We start from the raw sequence: 12,636 nt of genomic DNA, 5'->3' as shown, positions 1-12,636 counted from the left end.
TTGAAGTCACTCGTTTGGCCTACGCCGAAAACGGATGAATCTTGGAGATGACAGTGCATGATGGTCACCGTCATCGGAGTGTCTCATATTGTAGTTACTGCTGCACATGGGGCTTCGTCACTTGGTCCCCAAGCACCCAGTGTGTAAGTAGTGGTCAGGAAAATGCTCTTTGTTCTCTTCCTGTGAGTGAAGACCAGCAGGGCGGTTAGCTTTCAGCCGGCAAGGAGAGAGAACTATCTCAGAGGCATATCAGGCCTCCAGACCTAGGCTGTCACTTAGTCAGAAGGAACCTTCATCTCCTTTTCCTTCCAGAAGCCGTCACACTGGCCCATCCCATTGATGGCACTCTGCTGACTGGACCCGGGGATCAGGAAGTACAGCTCATCTAGGCATATTGACAGAACACACACGTGTCAGAAGGTGGGAAATAAATCCAACAAAAATTCAGGGGCCTTTCATCTTATAGAAGTATCTAGAGGTCTATCTTGTGGGCATGCAAAGCTCTCCCTTCTAAGGTGATGAATAAGATGCTGTATCTGCACGCCCTCCAACACACACACACACACACACACACACACACACACGGCACAGCAGCCTGGTAGATCACCTCGGATTTCAGAGGCAGCACAGACCTCATGTCCAGTGTGCTACTCTGCCCCACTTACTGATTGGTCTGAAAAGCACCTAGTTTGAGAGCAGCCTGGAACTGTGGAAGGTGGACGCCAGGAGATGGCAACACCTGGATCTCCTCTCATTGCCGCCCCTTCAAGGTGCACACCTGAACATGGCCTAGAGGGGAAGTGACTTGCCCAAGATCACAAGGCCCAGACCCCGGACTGACTTGCGTGCTGTTCCACCTCTGAGTCTGTGCATCAGACACACGTGACACCAGCCCCCAGGAGTTTTAGGTGTCGTCCGTGTATCCCTGGGGATGTCCCTAGGGAGGAATGTCTGGCGTGACCCTGCCTGTGCAGGTTGGGACGTTGGGCAGCTCCTGGGAGGTACCGTGGCCTCAGCAGGACAGGGAACTGGGGAGAAAAAGAGGCCTGAGCTCAGCTCTTGTCTCCTCAGAGCTGGGACCCTGGTGTCATTGCCAAAGAGCGAGGGGAGGGCTCTGGTGGAGATCTGTGTACTCATGCATGGCAAGGGCCAGGAGGGTGGGCAGTCAGCAGCCCAGAGGGGCATGTGGGCATGTCTGAATGCAGGTAGGGGCCCTGGAAGTGGACCCTTGAAGAGGTGATGTCACTCAAGACACGCCCAGTAGAACCTGAATTGTGACCCAGACGGAACCCAGATCCTGGCCGCAGACCCCAGTCCTGCTCACTTGACCGGAGGCGCTCGACAGAGCAACATGCGGTCTTGTTTTGCGGAGCCTTCTGAAGGCGTGGGAGTCAGGGAAGCCGAGAGGGAGAGTCTTCCTGCTCGCTGTGGGCGCTGGCTCAGTGGCCTCCTCCACCGCCTCTGTCCGTGTCTCCCGAGGAGCCCCGAGGTAACACAGGGCGGCCCAGAGCGGGCCCCTCCAGGGCCAGGCCACTGTGTGAGCCGTCCCGGGCTGAGCTTCCTGCCGGCCTTTCCTGTGTGTTTGTTTGCGGTGGGCGTGGGGCATGGGGGGACTGAAGGCTGGGGATGAGGGGGGCCGTTCCTGGGTGGCAGCACGTTGTGAGGTGGTGGCCCCCTAGCGGGGCAGTCAGTGTCACGGCTCTGGTCTCAGCACTCAGGACGTGGAGGTGAGTGTTGGGACCAGGTACTTCCACCCACATGTTCATCCTGAGCCCGGGGGGTGTCCTCTTCTTCCCCCAGGGACTGGATGTCTAGGCAGATGGCCCTCTGTGCCTGATCTCAGGGGCACAGTTTGGGGCCCACACTGCCCCCTGCGGGGAGGTCCACGCAGTCCCGGGTGCCTGCTCCCCAGCTACAGGGCGCTGGCTTTGCAGAGCTCCACCCTGGGGAGCGAGGAGGCGCTGGGGGATGGATTCACCTACTCCATCTCCCTGGACCTGGGGCAGGCTGCCTACACCCCAGGACCCCATTCCAAGCCTGGTAACCTGCCAGGGCCCTCCCAGGGCTGCCCCACGAGATTGGCCAACAGACCCACTCCGGAGGGCCTGGAACCTCGATCCCGGGGGCACCCCGTGCCGCTCCTTGCTCGCACCCCAGGGGGCTGGGGGCTCTCGGGTGAGCTGCAAACCTCCCTCACCCTGGTGGGTCCTGGGTTTCCCACTGACTATCTCCCTGCTGCCCCCCTCAGCGTGAACCTGAGCCAACTCGCCATGGGACTGAGGTCCCCAGGCGCAGGGCTCCCCGGACAGGCGTGAGGAGGAAGGGGAGAAAGCGCACCGCACGCATGGAACCGGCCCCAAACACCAGCCGGGGCGCTCCCGAGGCCACCCATCCTCCCGAGGACGCTGACCAGCCGACCACGGACCAGCGGCTCCCCAGGTGAGCACCCACCCCCTCCTCGGCACAGTCAGGCCTCTGCCCACAGCCCGCGGTGTCTTGAGTGTCCCCACATGTGTCTGAGCCGCTGCGTGCTCCTCTGACAGGCAGGGTGGCTGGCGGTCAGCCTGTTAGGGTGCCCGTGGGGAGCACGGGAGGAGCTTAGAGGGGCTCCCCTGGTGCCTGGCAGTGCAGAAAGGACTGCCGGCCAAGCTGGGCCACTTCGGGGCTTACCTCTCTGTACCCGATGAGAAGCCTTTGGCCTCACCTGTCAGTGGCCTGGAGCCTGGCTCATTTGGAAAAGCACATGGGAAGCAGCCTTTTGGAACGGAGGGTTGCGATTCCGTGCGGCTGGGCCCAGTCCTCTTCCTCACCGTGGCCACACGAGGGACCTCTGGGGACAGCAGAGGGGTACCCGAGAAGGTTCTGGGGGGACTTCCTTCAGCAACAATAGCTATGCAGGGCCCATTTTGTGCAGACCCTTTGGGGACACTTGGCATAACTGAGTGAAGGAAGCAGACACAGTACTGGGACCCCGTCCCGGGTGGAGTCGGGCAGTCACTTCAGGCGTCATCCGCAGGTCACAGCCGGGAAGCGTCACGGGCGATGCCCTCACGGCCTCGTCATGTAACGGGGGGCATGATGGGTCAGAGGAGGAACTGAAAACGTGAGCATTCACTGGGTCCAGAGGGAGCACTGCCCGTGTCACAGAACGGGGGGAGGAGGCGTGTAGGCCTTGGGGCAGGGGGCGCACAGCAGAGCCCAGGAGGTCACTCATCTTCGGATTCCCATGGGCGGGCTGACAAGACTGGGGACTTCCTACTTGGGAGGATGGGAGAGGATGGGGTCCCAGGAGAGACACGCAGGGTCAGGAAGGGGGAGGGGCAGGTGCCGGGACAGGCAGGGGAGTGCACAGCGGCCAGGCCCACACAAGGGTGGGCAGGGAGGGCAGTGTGGCTGGAAGGACCAGGCTTCTCACTCTGCCACCCTCTGGCCTTCCCCCAGCCCCAGGATGGGACGGGCTGGGTGCCTTGCCTGGGAGCCCGAGCGTGCGCCCAGCGTCCATCTCACCCAGCTGTCATCCACCCTGGTGGGCCAAGTCCTCCACCACTTGGTCCAGGAGGAGCACCTGGGGCCCACGGTGGCGGAGCTGGAAGGTGAGGGGCTGCAGCCAGGGGACGTCTAGGGTGGGCTTCCCAGACTGGGGTTCCCTTCAAGGCAGTGAGGGCTCTTCTGTCATTGTGAGGCGCGGGGAATCAGGCCCGGGGCGACCCTTCCTCTGTGTCCTGCTCCAGACCCACGGCAGACGCAGCCGGCCCCAGAGACACGGGGAGGGCCGGCTTCGTGCCTAGAGCCCGTCCAGGAGCTCCCTGAGACCCCTGTGCTGGAGCGACGGGAGGTGTCACCTGCCTCAGCCCCTGCAGAGCTGGAGGATGTCCCAGCAGGGGCCTCATCCCCGCTGGCAGGACCTGAGCTGGAGCCCCAGGAGCCCACCGCAGGGCCCAGCAGGTCACTCATCTTTGGAATCCCATGGGCGGGCTGACGACTGGGGACTTCCTATTCGGGAGGATGGGCGAGGATGGGGTCCCAGGACAGACACGCAGGGTCAGGAAGGGGGAGGGGCAGGTGCCTGGACAGGCAGGGGAGTGCACAGAGGCCAGGCCCACACAAGGGTGGACCCGGAGGGCAGTGTGGCTGGAAGGACCAGGCTTCTCACTCTGCCACCCCCAGGCCTTACCCCAGCCCCAGGATTGGATGGGCTAGGCACCTTGCCTGGGAGCCCGAGCATGCGCCCAGCACCATTGATGCCAGCCAGCTGTCATCCACCCTGGTGGGCCAAGTCCTCCACCACTTGGTCCAGGAGGAACACCTGGGGCCCACGGTGGCGGAGCTGGAAGGTGAGGGGCTGCGGCCAGAGGACCGTGGGCTTCCCGGACTGGGGTTCCCTCCAAGACAGTGAGGGCTCTTCTGTCATTGTAAGGCGCGGGGAATCAGGCCCGGGGTGACCGTCTCTCTGTGTCCTGCTCCAGACCCACGGCATATGCAGCTGGCTCCAGAGACACGGGCAGGGCCGGCTGCGTGGCTGGAGCCCGTCCGGGAGCTCCCTGAGACCCCCGTGCTGGAGCGACGGGAGGTGTCACCTGCTTCAGCCGCTGCAGAGCCAGAGGACGTCCCAGCAGTGGCCTCAGCCCAGGGGCCAGGCCCTGAGCTGGAGCCCCATGAGCCCGCGGGCCTGGGGCCCAGGGCACCTGCTGGAATGGCACCAGGCGTGGCAGAGCCAGGTCCAGATCCAGAGCCCGCCAGCCCCTGGGACATCCTAGGAGGGGTCTCAGGCCCCGAGCTGGAGCCCCATGAGACCTTAGACGCGGGGCCCGTGGCACCCGCAGGCACGGCACAGGGCCTAGCCAAGGTAGAGCTGGACCCGGAGCCCACCAGCCCCTGTGCCGTGAGCACCCGGAATGTGCTGAGGGAGGACGAGCCGCCCATCCTGGTGTTTCCTCCCCGCCTGGTGGGCCAGCAGCTGAGCCTGCGCTTTCTGGTGAGCGGAGCGGGCTCTCGGGGAGGGGGGCCGGGGGCGGGGGCCTTCCCTGTGTCACGGGCTGCCCTAGACCGGCCCTCCCCTGACGTGGACTCCTGTGATCTGGGCGCACGTCCCAGCTTCCCCACGGATTTCACCATGTGCCCTGGGAGACTCTCCTCACCCCCAAGCCCTCACTGACCACACGGGGACAGTAGGGCTGGCCCTTAGGGATCCTTGCAGACCAATGAGGAGGAGCGGAGGGAAGGTGGGCAGGGCCTGGCCGGGCTGGGAGGGGCAGGGCAGGGGAGGGGTGCTCAGGGAGGTGCTGCCAGGGCCTTAGGTCCCCGGGCCATTGGCCTGGCAGGCCTCCGCAGCCTCCGCACCTCAGCAGCCCCTGCCATGGACGTGACTGCATGGGAGACACAGACACCACGAAAGGCCCTGGGGGAGTTGTTTTGGGGGAAACTGCGCCTGAGTGGGGAGCGGGATCCACGGGGTGGCAGCATGGGAGGCAGATGCCCCAGGTTGGGCAGGCGTGAGCTGCCTTGTGCTGCAGGGAGGAGGTGAGTGAGGGTGCCTGTGAGCAGAGCCCCTCCGTTCCCCACCACTGTGGGGTCCTGTGCATCCGGTCCTGGGCGCCTCAGTGGACAGGGTCTGAAACCTGGACCGCCACAAGGCTCACAGCACGTCCCCAGCTGCCTGGGCTCCAGCTCTGAGCGGTGACTCAGCCTGGGCACGGGGGCACCAGGGGCACAGCTGGATGACACCCCTTGTGATCCCCAGGGGCTGTATAAGGACATTTTGGAATGTAAGAAGTTCATTCAGGACCAGCCACAGATGGGAGACACTGGGTGCCTGGCTCCCACCATACAGAGGCTCCTGATGGAATGTGACACCTTGATCAATGTGGTCACCACCACCTGCCTCATGACCCCGAGCATGATGGCCCAGGAGAGGGCACGAGTGGTGGAGTTCTGGATCTGGGTGGCCATGGTATGTCGTGGGACGGCCCCCGGGGTCCACCCTGGCATCTTGGAAACTGCTCCTCTCCGTTGTCCGCTCCTGAGGATGGGTTCCTATGGTCTGCCCTGTACGGTCCCTGGGCCCTCCTGCCAGGGGTGTGTGGACCTGGACTCGCAGGCCCCGGGGGTGGGACAGCCATCCCAGGCCCCTTCCTTGGGTTGAGCCGCAGTCCTCCACCCAGGAGGGCTGCTCAGCAGGTACCAGGTGTGCTGGGCTCCCTGGGTGCGTGTCTCCTTAAGGACAGGAGTTCATGGGGCATAGAGCAGAGAAGCAGGCCACGCTCTCAGCTCTGTCTTCCCTCCCAGGAGAGTCTGAGCCTCAGGAACCACATTGCCCTCCGTGCCATTCTGTCCGCCCTGCAGCGCCCTGCTATTCATCGTCTGCACAGCACCTGGGGTCATGTGTCCTGGTGGGTAGGCCTGTCCCCGGGACCAGGGCACCTGAGTGGACAGGGACGCCCCTACGTCTGGCAGTGTCCCTCAGTGGGCTGGGACTTCCTGGGAGGCGGCAGAGCCTAAGGACAGGGATGCTGGGCTCTTGGAGCCCCTGTGGGTTAGGCCACGGGTTCCCCCACAGGAATCAGTTCCCTGCAATGTCAGGTGTGGGGTGAAGCCCATTGGAGATCTGGAGCTTGTGCTCTGCAGCAGGAGGTCTCTGCCCCAAGGACGGCGACCTGGCCCCAAGCAGATTCGCCCCCGGGAGAACAGGGAATGGAGGCCCCGGGTGGAAACACGCAGCCCCCTCCCCGGGCCACGGATTCCCAGGGCTCAGGGCCGTGGTGGAAAGCCTCCTGCGGGCCAGCGGGCCTTCTAGGATCCCCGGGAAAAGGGGTCGGCCCCGAGACTCTCCGCCTGCTGGCCGCATGTGTCCCTCCTCCTCTCCCCTCCCCTTAGCGTCTGCCTGGCGTTATATGAAAAACTGAAAACGCGGGACAACTGGGTGCACAGGAAGCGGCTGTTCAAGGTAAATGGAGGCTAGAGGTCTGGAAGGGAGGGGTCCTTGGGGGCAAGTCCTCTGCCGCGCTGTGTCCCAGCTTGGGGGCAGGCTTGAGAGGGGGGGAGCTGATGGCATCCAGTGAGGACCCAGAGAACAGACCCCCGTCAGGGCTGGGGCTGGTGTGGAGTCAGCAGCAGGGGTGGGGCCTGTGGCCAAGCAAGGTCGGCTTGTCCCCTGGGTCCCCTGAGCCTGTCACTGCCCCTCTGTGGCCTCGGGCTCCTCATGTGGACGTGGAGGGTTGCCGTCACCCTGGGGTGTGGGCCTCCCTGGTGAGCAGGGTCCAGGAAGCCCAAGATGCGCTTCAGCTTTGTGCCCACCCCACCCGGTCATGTGAGAGGAGCCATGGTGATAGCCAGGTGACAGTGGGTGCTCAGGGCACCCTGGGAGGCAGAGGGACCTCCCCTGACCCTCTCAGGGCGGCGGCCGTGGCCCAAGAACCCCCATGAGTGTGAGTGTGTGCTGGAGCTGGGGTCGCTCTGGGCTGAGAGCCTGCTGGAGGTGGGGACAGCGTTGGTGCCAGGGGGCTCGGGCAAGGCGTCCACCCACCACGGTCTGGCTGCGGGAGGCCACGTGGGAGGGGAGCAGGAGCACCTGAGTGTCCGGGGCCTTGCAGGAGATGACCTTCACGTTGATGCAGATGCTGTGGGACCGTATGGGACCCGACGTGAGGAAGAGGAAGGTGAGAGAGGCCTGGGAAGGGTTGGGGGCCGTGGGGGAGCCCTGCACCTGCCCCCGGTCCCACCAGCCCTGAGCTGCCGGCACTGGGGTGACCAGGAGGGCGAGAGCAGCTGGGTACGGGGAGAAGTTGGAGGGCAGGTGCAGGGACCACAGGTCCCGGGACTGGCCAGAAGCCAGCCCTGGGAGGGCCCGGGACGGGAGAACAGGGCGAAGGGAGGGGAGGGAGGCAGCACAGGGTGGTCCAAAGGAGCTGGGAGCTGCGGGTGTGGGGTGCAGGGGGGCTCTGTGGGCGCCCCTGAGGCAGGCAGGCGACTCATCACCTCCCCACCCCGGTGGCACAGGGCATGGTCCCCTACCTCGGACTGATCCTCTATGACTTCGTTTACAAACACCTGGAAAATGATGAGGAAGTGAGTGAGCCCAGAGGGGCACAGGGGGGCAGGATGGTGAGCTTTAGGGAGGAGAGGGCCTCAGTGAGCCCGGACCTCTCAGCACCGGGCCACCCCCATTCCTGAGAGTCTCCCCTCCACCTCAGGACGTGGGCTTCTTGGAGAGGACTGCCAGAAGGACCCACCTAAGCCCCAGTCCTGGCCCCAGGGCAGGTGGGGCTGAGGGCTCCAGCGGGCAGCACCTGGGCAGGACTGGTCTCCCCCTCAGGCCCTGCCCCGGGGGAGGGATGCTGCTCCTTCAGGGCAGGAAGCACATGGGGTGGGGGTGGGGGGCTGGCACTGCCTTCCCGCCTGAGGCCTCAGCTCCCCGGTGCAGTCCCCGCTTCTCGGTAGCCCGGGATGGTGCTGTTTCTGGGCAGGCCTGCCCCTTGGAGGGCCCTGGCGGTCCTCCACCTTGAGAAAGGGTGGGGACGTCCCGGCCTCGTTCTGGGCTCAGGGGGCTGTTTCTGATGCACTTTGGTTGCCTTCCTACCGACAAGACCCCCTGGGCAGGGCCCTATCCAGCCCATCCCCTGGGCCTAACGTGTCTTGTGAGAGTAAAGAAACGCAGAGCTCAGGACACTCAAGACTTTGTCAGGTGGGGGACGGGGTGTGGCGTCAAGGCCGCCTTCCCGGAAGAGGAGTTGGAGACCCAACAGTGGGAACAGGCAGGGCTGGATGGCATTGGAAGGAAGGCGGGTTCCCGTGAGCAAAGATCCGGGACCATCCTAGTGCCCCACTCCTCACAGCCCTCCTTCTCTGTACCCCATTCTTGCTCCTCCCCAGTCTGCTGTCCTCCAAAGTGAGATCATCATGCAGAAGCAGCTGGTCAGGCTGTACGACCTGCAGCCCGATGAGGGCTTCGAGTCCTTTCTCGAGGCCATGGAGACCCTGGAGCCCCTGGATGAGGAGCAGAGGTGAGGCCGGCCGGAGTCAGGCGTGGGCTGCAGCTGCCGGCAGGCTCTGGGGGAAGGGCCCCCTGCCATGGGGCTCCAGGGGCTCACAGGTGTCCCTCTGTCCCGCAGCTACCGCCTGTCCTGCCAGCTGGAGCCCCCAGGCCAGGGACCCGGCAGAAAGGGAGCGTTACAGTTATTCAGGTCCCACGGTTTAAACGTCCTGGCCAGGGCCAGGTGAGTTTCTGGGCTGGGGCGATCGGCAGCGGGTGGGCTGTTCCCCAGCCTCAGGGAAGCTTCGGGCCATGCTGGGTGTGGGGGCGTCCTAAAGATCAATGGGGCTGGGGCCCCAGCTCCACTGCCGACCAGTCCTGTCAGACTGAAGGGTGGTTCCCTTCCCCTCTGGGACCCCGTTTCCTCCTCTGTGAGTAGGTGACACCCAGGAGCCTTCCCGTGACAGGGACCCCCCGCCCCCCCCGGGTGCTGGTGATTGACAGGACCCTCCGCACAGGGCCCGGAGCCCCGAGGGCAGTGGGGACGGGGTGGAAGCAGGATAATGGGGGGGAACCCGGGATAAGCAGTCTCTTCTGCTCACCCGCGTGGCCCTGTAGCTGCTGTCATCGGGCCCTCGGCCCTGCTGGTGTCCTGGCTGCATGTGGAGGAGAGCTTCTTCCCCTTCGGGCAGGCGGCACCCGGCGCCCCAGGGCCCCAGTCTGCCTGCTGCTCCTCCTCCTCCGGCTGCTCATCCCGAGCCTCTGCCGGGGCAGCTGCTCTGGCACCTCCTCCTTCGGCAGACTCGGGCAGCTCCCCAGGCTGCCGCTGCATCCTCAAGGACCCGTGTGTCGCTGCGGCGCACCTGGCCACCTTCGTGCTGTGTCGTCGCCTCTGCTTGTGGCCCACTGGACAGAGGCGAGCCGCCCCACCGTGTGGAGGATGTTCCCCTTCGTGCAGGTGGCCTCCCGCCGTGACACCAACTCCTGCCTGTGTGTTTCTAAGGGGTCTAGACTCCTGCGTCCCCACAGTCAATTCCGGAGTTCCCAGGGACCCCGGTTGGAGGGTCCCCAGGCAGTGACCCCACCTCCCCACCCCTGTGCTCCTGCCCGGGGTCCTCGCACGCACGTCCTCACTCCTACACGCTTCCTGGATGACCTCAAGATGCTGGACCAGAAGCTGGACGACATTCCTCTACCCTGACCCCCCCCAGCTCCGCCCTGGCCTGCGCCCTCCCTTACCAGAGAAATAAACACTGCCTGCTCTCTCCAGGCTCCGCTCACCTCACTTTCCTTCTGAGGGAGCTGGTGGGGCCCGCCTCCCAGGAGTCCCATTCCCCCTGCCCCTGCCCCGTGCCTCAGGCCCCACCACACCCTGTTGTTCTGCCAGAGGGCATGTTAAGCCCCAGTGGAGGTTAAGAACTTGGGCCCAGGTTTGAATATTGCCTCCGGCACTGATCAGCTGAAAGGCCTTGGCCAACCTGCTGGGATCCCCCATCCAGAAGATGGGGCCACTAACGGCAGCTGCTTTGCAGAGGAGATAAAGGGTGCAGGAAAGCTGATGCTGGGTGGGGCCCAGCAGCCCTTGGCTGTGAGTAGGTGACGCCCTACTCATGGGATATTGAGTATTATGAACAAGCAGAACTGCCCTGCATGCCCACCACCCCCAAGCCCTCTGGGAACTGTCTCAGCAGGCCTGGGGCCATACAGGCGGAGGGTCTTCTCCAGCTCCTGGGATCAGAGCCTGCGTTTGTGTGAGGACAGTCACACAGCAAACCATACCCAGTTCCCACTTGGAGAGTTAGAACTCTCTCTGCTCATCCTCTGCCCCATTCCCAGGGCAGTCGCAGGGGCTCCTAACTGCAGGACTTATCAGAGCCTTCACTGGGTGTATTAGTCTGCTCAGGCTGCCATAACAAAGTGCTACGTTCCTGGAGACTTAACCAAAAGAAATGTATTGTCTCCCGGGCCGGGAGGCTGGAAGCCCAAGGTCAGGGTGTCTGCTGAGGCCTCTCTCCTGGGCATGTAGATGTAGATGGCCGTCTTCCCCCACAAGGTTTTCCCTCTGTGTGCACGTGTGTGTGTGTGTGTGTGTGTGTGTGTGTGTGTGTGTGTGTGTGTGTGTGTGTCCTAATCTTGGAAGGATACCGGTCATACTGGATTAGGGCCCACCCAATGGCCTCATTTGAACTTGATTATCTTGTGAAACACTCTACCTCCACTCTCTCCTGTGGTCCTGGGTGTTAGGGTTTCAATGTCTGAACGTGGGGTTTGGGGGGCTGTGCACAATCTAGGCTGCAACACTCTGCTAAGAAGAGGTGGGAACCTCACAGCGTGAATAAGACAGGTGAGGACCCTTCTTTCTGGGGCACAGATGCATGGCCAGGCGGCTGCCTGAGCCACCCAGTCTCCGGGCAATCAGGGAAGTCTTCTTGGAGGAGGTGAGGTGTGAGTTGAGAATGAAAGTGAAGAGAAGTCGGGAACAAAGGGAGGGAAGGGCAAAGTGGGGGCAAAGGTCAGGGAGTGAGGTGGAGGGGAGAGAGTCGAGTAACAAGTTCTGAGAGCCACGCAGGGCCTCAAAGACGGCGGGCCTTGCCCCGTGCTGGGGAGATGGGAAGCTACAAAAGGCTTCCAACCAGGGGCCGGTGGCGCCCAAGGCTAATGCTGGCAAGAGACTCTGATGGGTTGGGTGCTGGGGAAGGAGGCCCAGGGTGAGTAAGCCGGGTACAGCGCCCCCCGGGGGAGCGCTATGTATTTCCATGCTGTCACAGCTGGGGACGTGGCCGATGCAGGGCCAAAACCTGGAGGGCGTGGACGGAGTCAGGACACCCAGGACCCTTCCTTCCCTGCCCAGTGAGGACCTGGCCCTGATTTGGAGGGCACCTATCCTTTGGAGACTTCAAGGAGATCTGCGCACCTCCCAGAAAAGCCTCACACACACTTTTGGAGGCGGGCTTCACAGAAGCCACCGATCCGGTAGTTCTCCGTTTCAGATGCACGCGAAACTCGTGCCCGCGCAGAAACGTGGATGTGCGAGGGTCGTCGGGGCGGGGGGGACGAGGAGTGCAGCGGCGAGAGTGGGGGTGGCGCAGACCCCCGAGACTGCCCGCCCAGCACGAGCGGCGCCCCGCCCGGCCTCAGCAGGGAAGCCGAGGAAGTGGGAGGGAAGCGGTCTTGGGCTTTAGCGGAGAGACTCGCCTCCCCCGAAAGCCCCGCCCTTCCCTGCGGGGGCCCGCTTGAGTAGGTGCGCGGTGAGCACCAGGGCTCGCTGCGGCTCCGTTCTTCCCCGGTGCTTCCATCTCTGACCCCTGTGACTGGAGCTTGTTTGAACCTAGTCGGTCAGGAGCTACCCAGGATGGCAGGGGCAGGACCAGGACAGGCAGACTCCTGGGATCCGTAGCCTCACCTGTTGACTAAACCGAAACCTCTGTGAGGCCCAAGTTGCCTTTGTGTTTTTCTTGTAGATTTCTGAAAGTGGTAACAAGTGTAGCAGCCCCAGCAGCAGCAGCAGCAGCAGCAGCAGCAGGGGGAAAGCACCCTGCAAGGCGAAGCGGAGGCCCTGGGTTGCAAGCACTGCCCACTCCTCGGCTCCTGAGGCCTCTGTGGACAGAGTGGGGCAGTGGGTCTGGACATAAAGGCCGCTGTGGGGTCCCCTCTTCTCATTTCCCCAA

General features: G+C 63.7%; 1 protein-coding gene and 1 long non-coding RNA gene across 3 annotated transcripts; one reads left to right on the top strand and one right to left on the bottom strand.

Annotated features, from left to right (window-relative positions):
* Positions 1-1,263: 1,263 nt before the first annotated feature.
* LOC140845661 (uncharacterized) lies at positions 1,264-8,593 on the top strand. 2 transcript variants are annotated; one of them, XM_073220346.1, is made up of 10 exons: positions 1,264-1,489; positions 2,249-2,439; positions 3,017-3,103; positions 3,442-3,593; positions 4,467-4,975; positions 5,741-5,950; positions 6,286-6,389; positions 6,874-6,943; positions 7,590-7,655; positions 7,996-8,593. In XM_073220346.1, exons 1-10 carry the CDS (start codon positions 1,352-1,354, stop codon positions 8,167-8,169), a joined length of 1,701 nt encoding a protein of 566 aa, XP_073076447.1. In that variant the 5' UTR covers positions 1,264-1,351; the 3' UTR covers positions 8,170-8,593. The 2 variants fall into 2 exon arrangements, with proteins under 2 accessions (XP_073076447.1, XP_073076448.1); XM_073220347.1 differs by lacking the exons at positions 1,264-1,489; positions 2,249-2,439; positions 3,017-3,103; positions 3,442-3,593 and adding an exon at positions 3,609-4,334.
* On the bottom strand, positions 6,956-10,231 carry LOC140845662 (uncharacterized). Its single transcript, XR_012124496.1, has 3 exons — positions 9,571-10,231; positions 8,011-8,046; positions 6,956-7,616 (listed from the first exon to the last, which is right to left on the bottom strand). It is a non-coding gene; the product is annotated as an uncharacterized lncRNA (long non-coding RNA).
* Between the last annotated feature and the right edge of the window lie 2,405 nt (positions 10,232-12,636).

This window comes from Manis javanica, chromosome 13, assembly GCF_040802235.1.
Source record: "Manis javanica isolate MJ-LG chromosome 13, MJ_LKY, whole genome shotgun sequence".
NCBI lineage: Eukaryota > Metazoa > Chordata > Mammalia > Pholidota > Manidae > Manis > Manis javanica.
This window is presented reverse-complemented; position numbering and strand designations above follow the sequence as displayed.

Excerpts from the sequence above, each read along its gene's own strand:
- LOC140845661 (XM_073220346.1), top strand. The coding sequence starts at position 1,352 with ATGCGGTCTTGTTTTGCGGAGCCTTCTGAAGGCGTGGGAGTCAGGGAA. Across the intron at positions 2,440-3,016 it reads ACGGACCAGCGGCTCCCCAG|GTCACAGCCGGGAAGCGTCA; the intron begins GTGAGCACCCAC and ends CGTCATCCGCAG. Across the intron at positions 6,390-6,873 it reads ACCTGGGGTCATGTGTCCTG|CGTCTGCCTGGCGTTATATG; the intron begins GTGGGTAGGCCT and ends CCCTCCCCTTAG.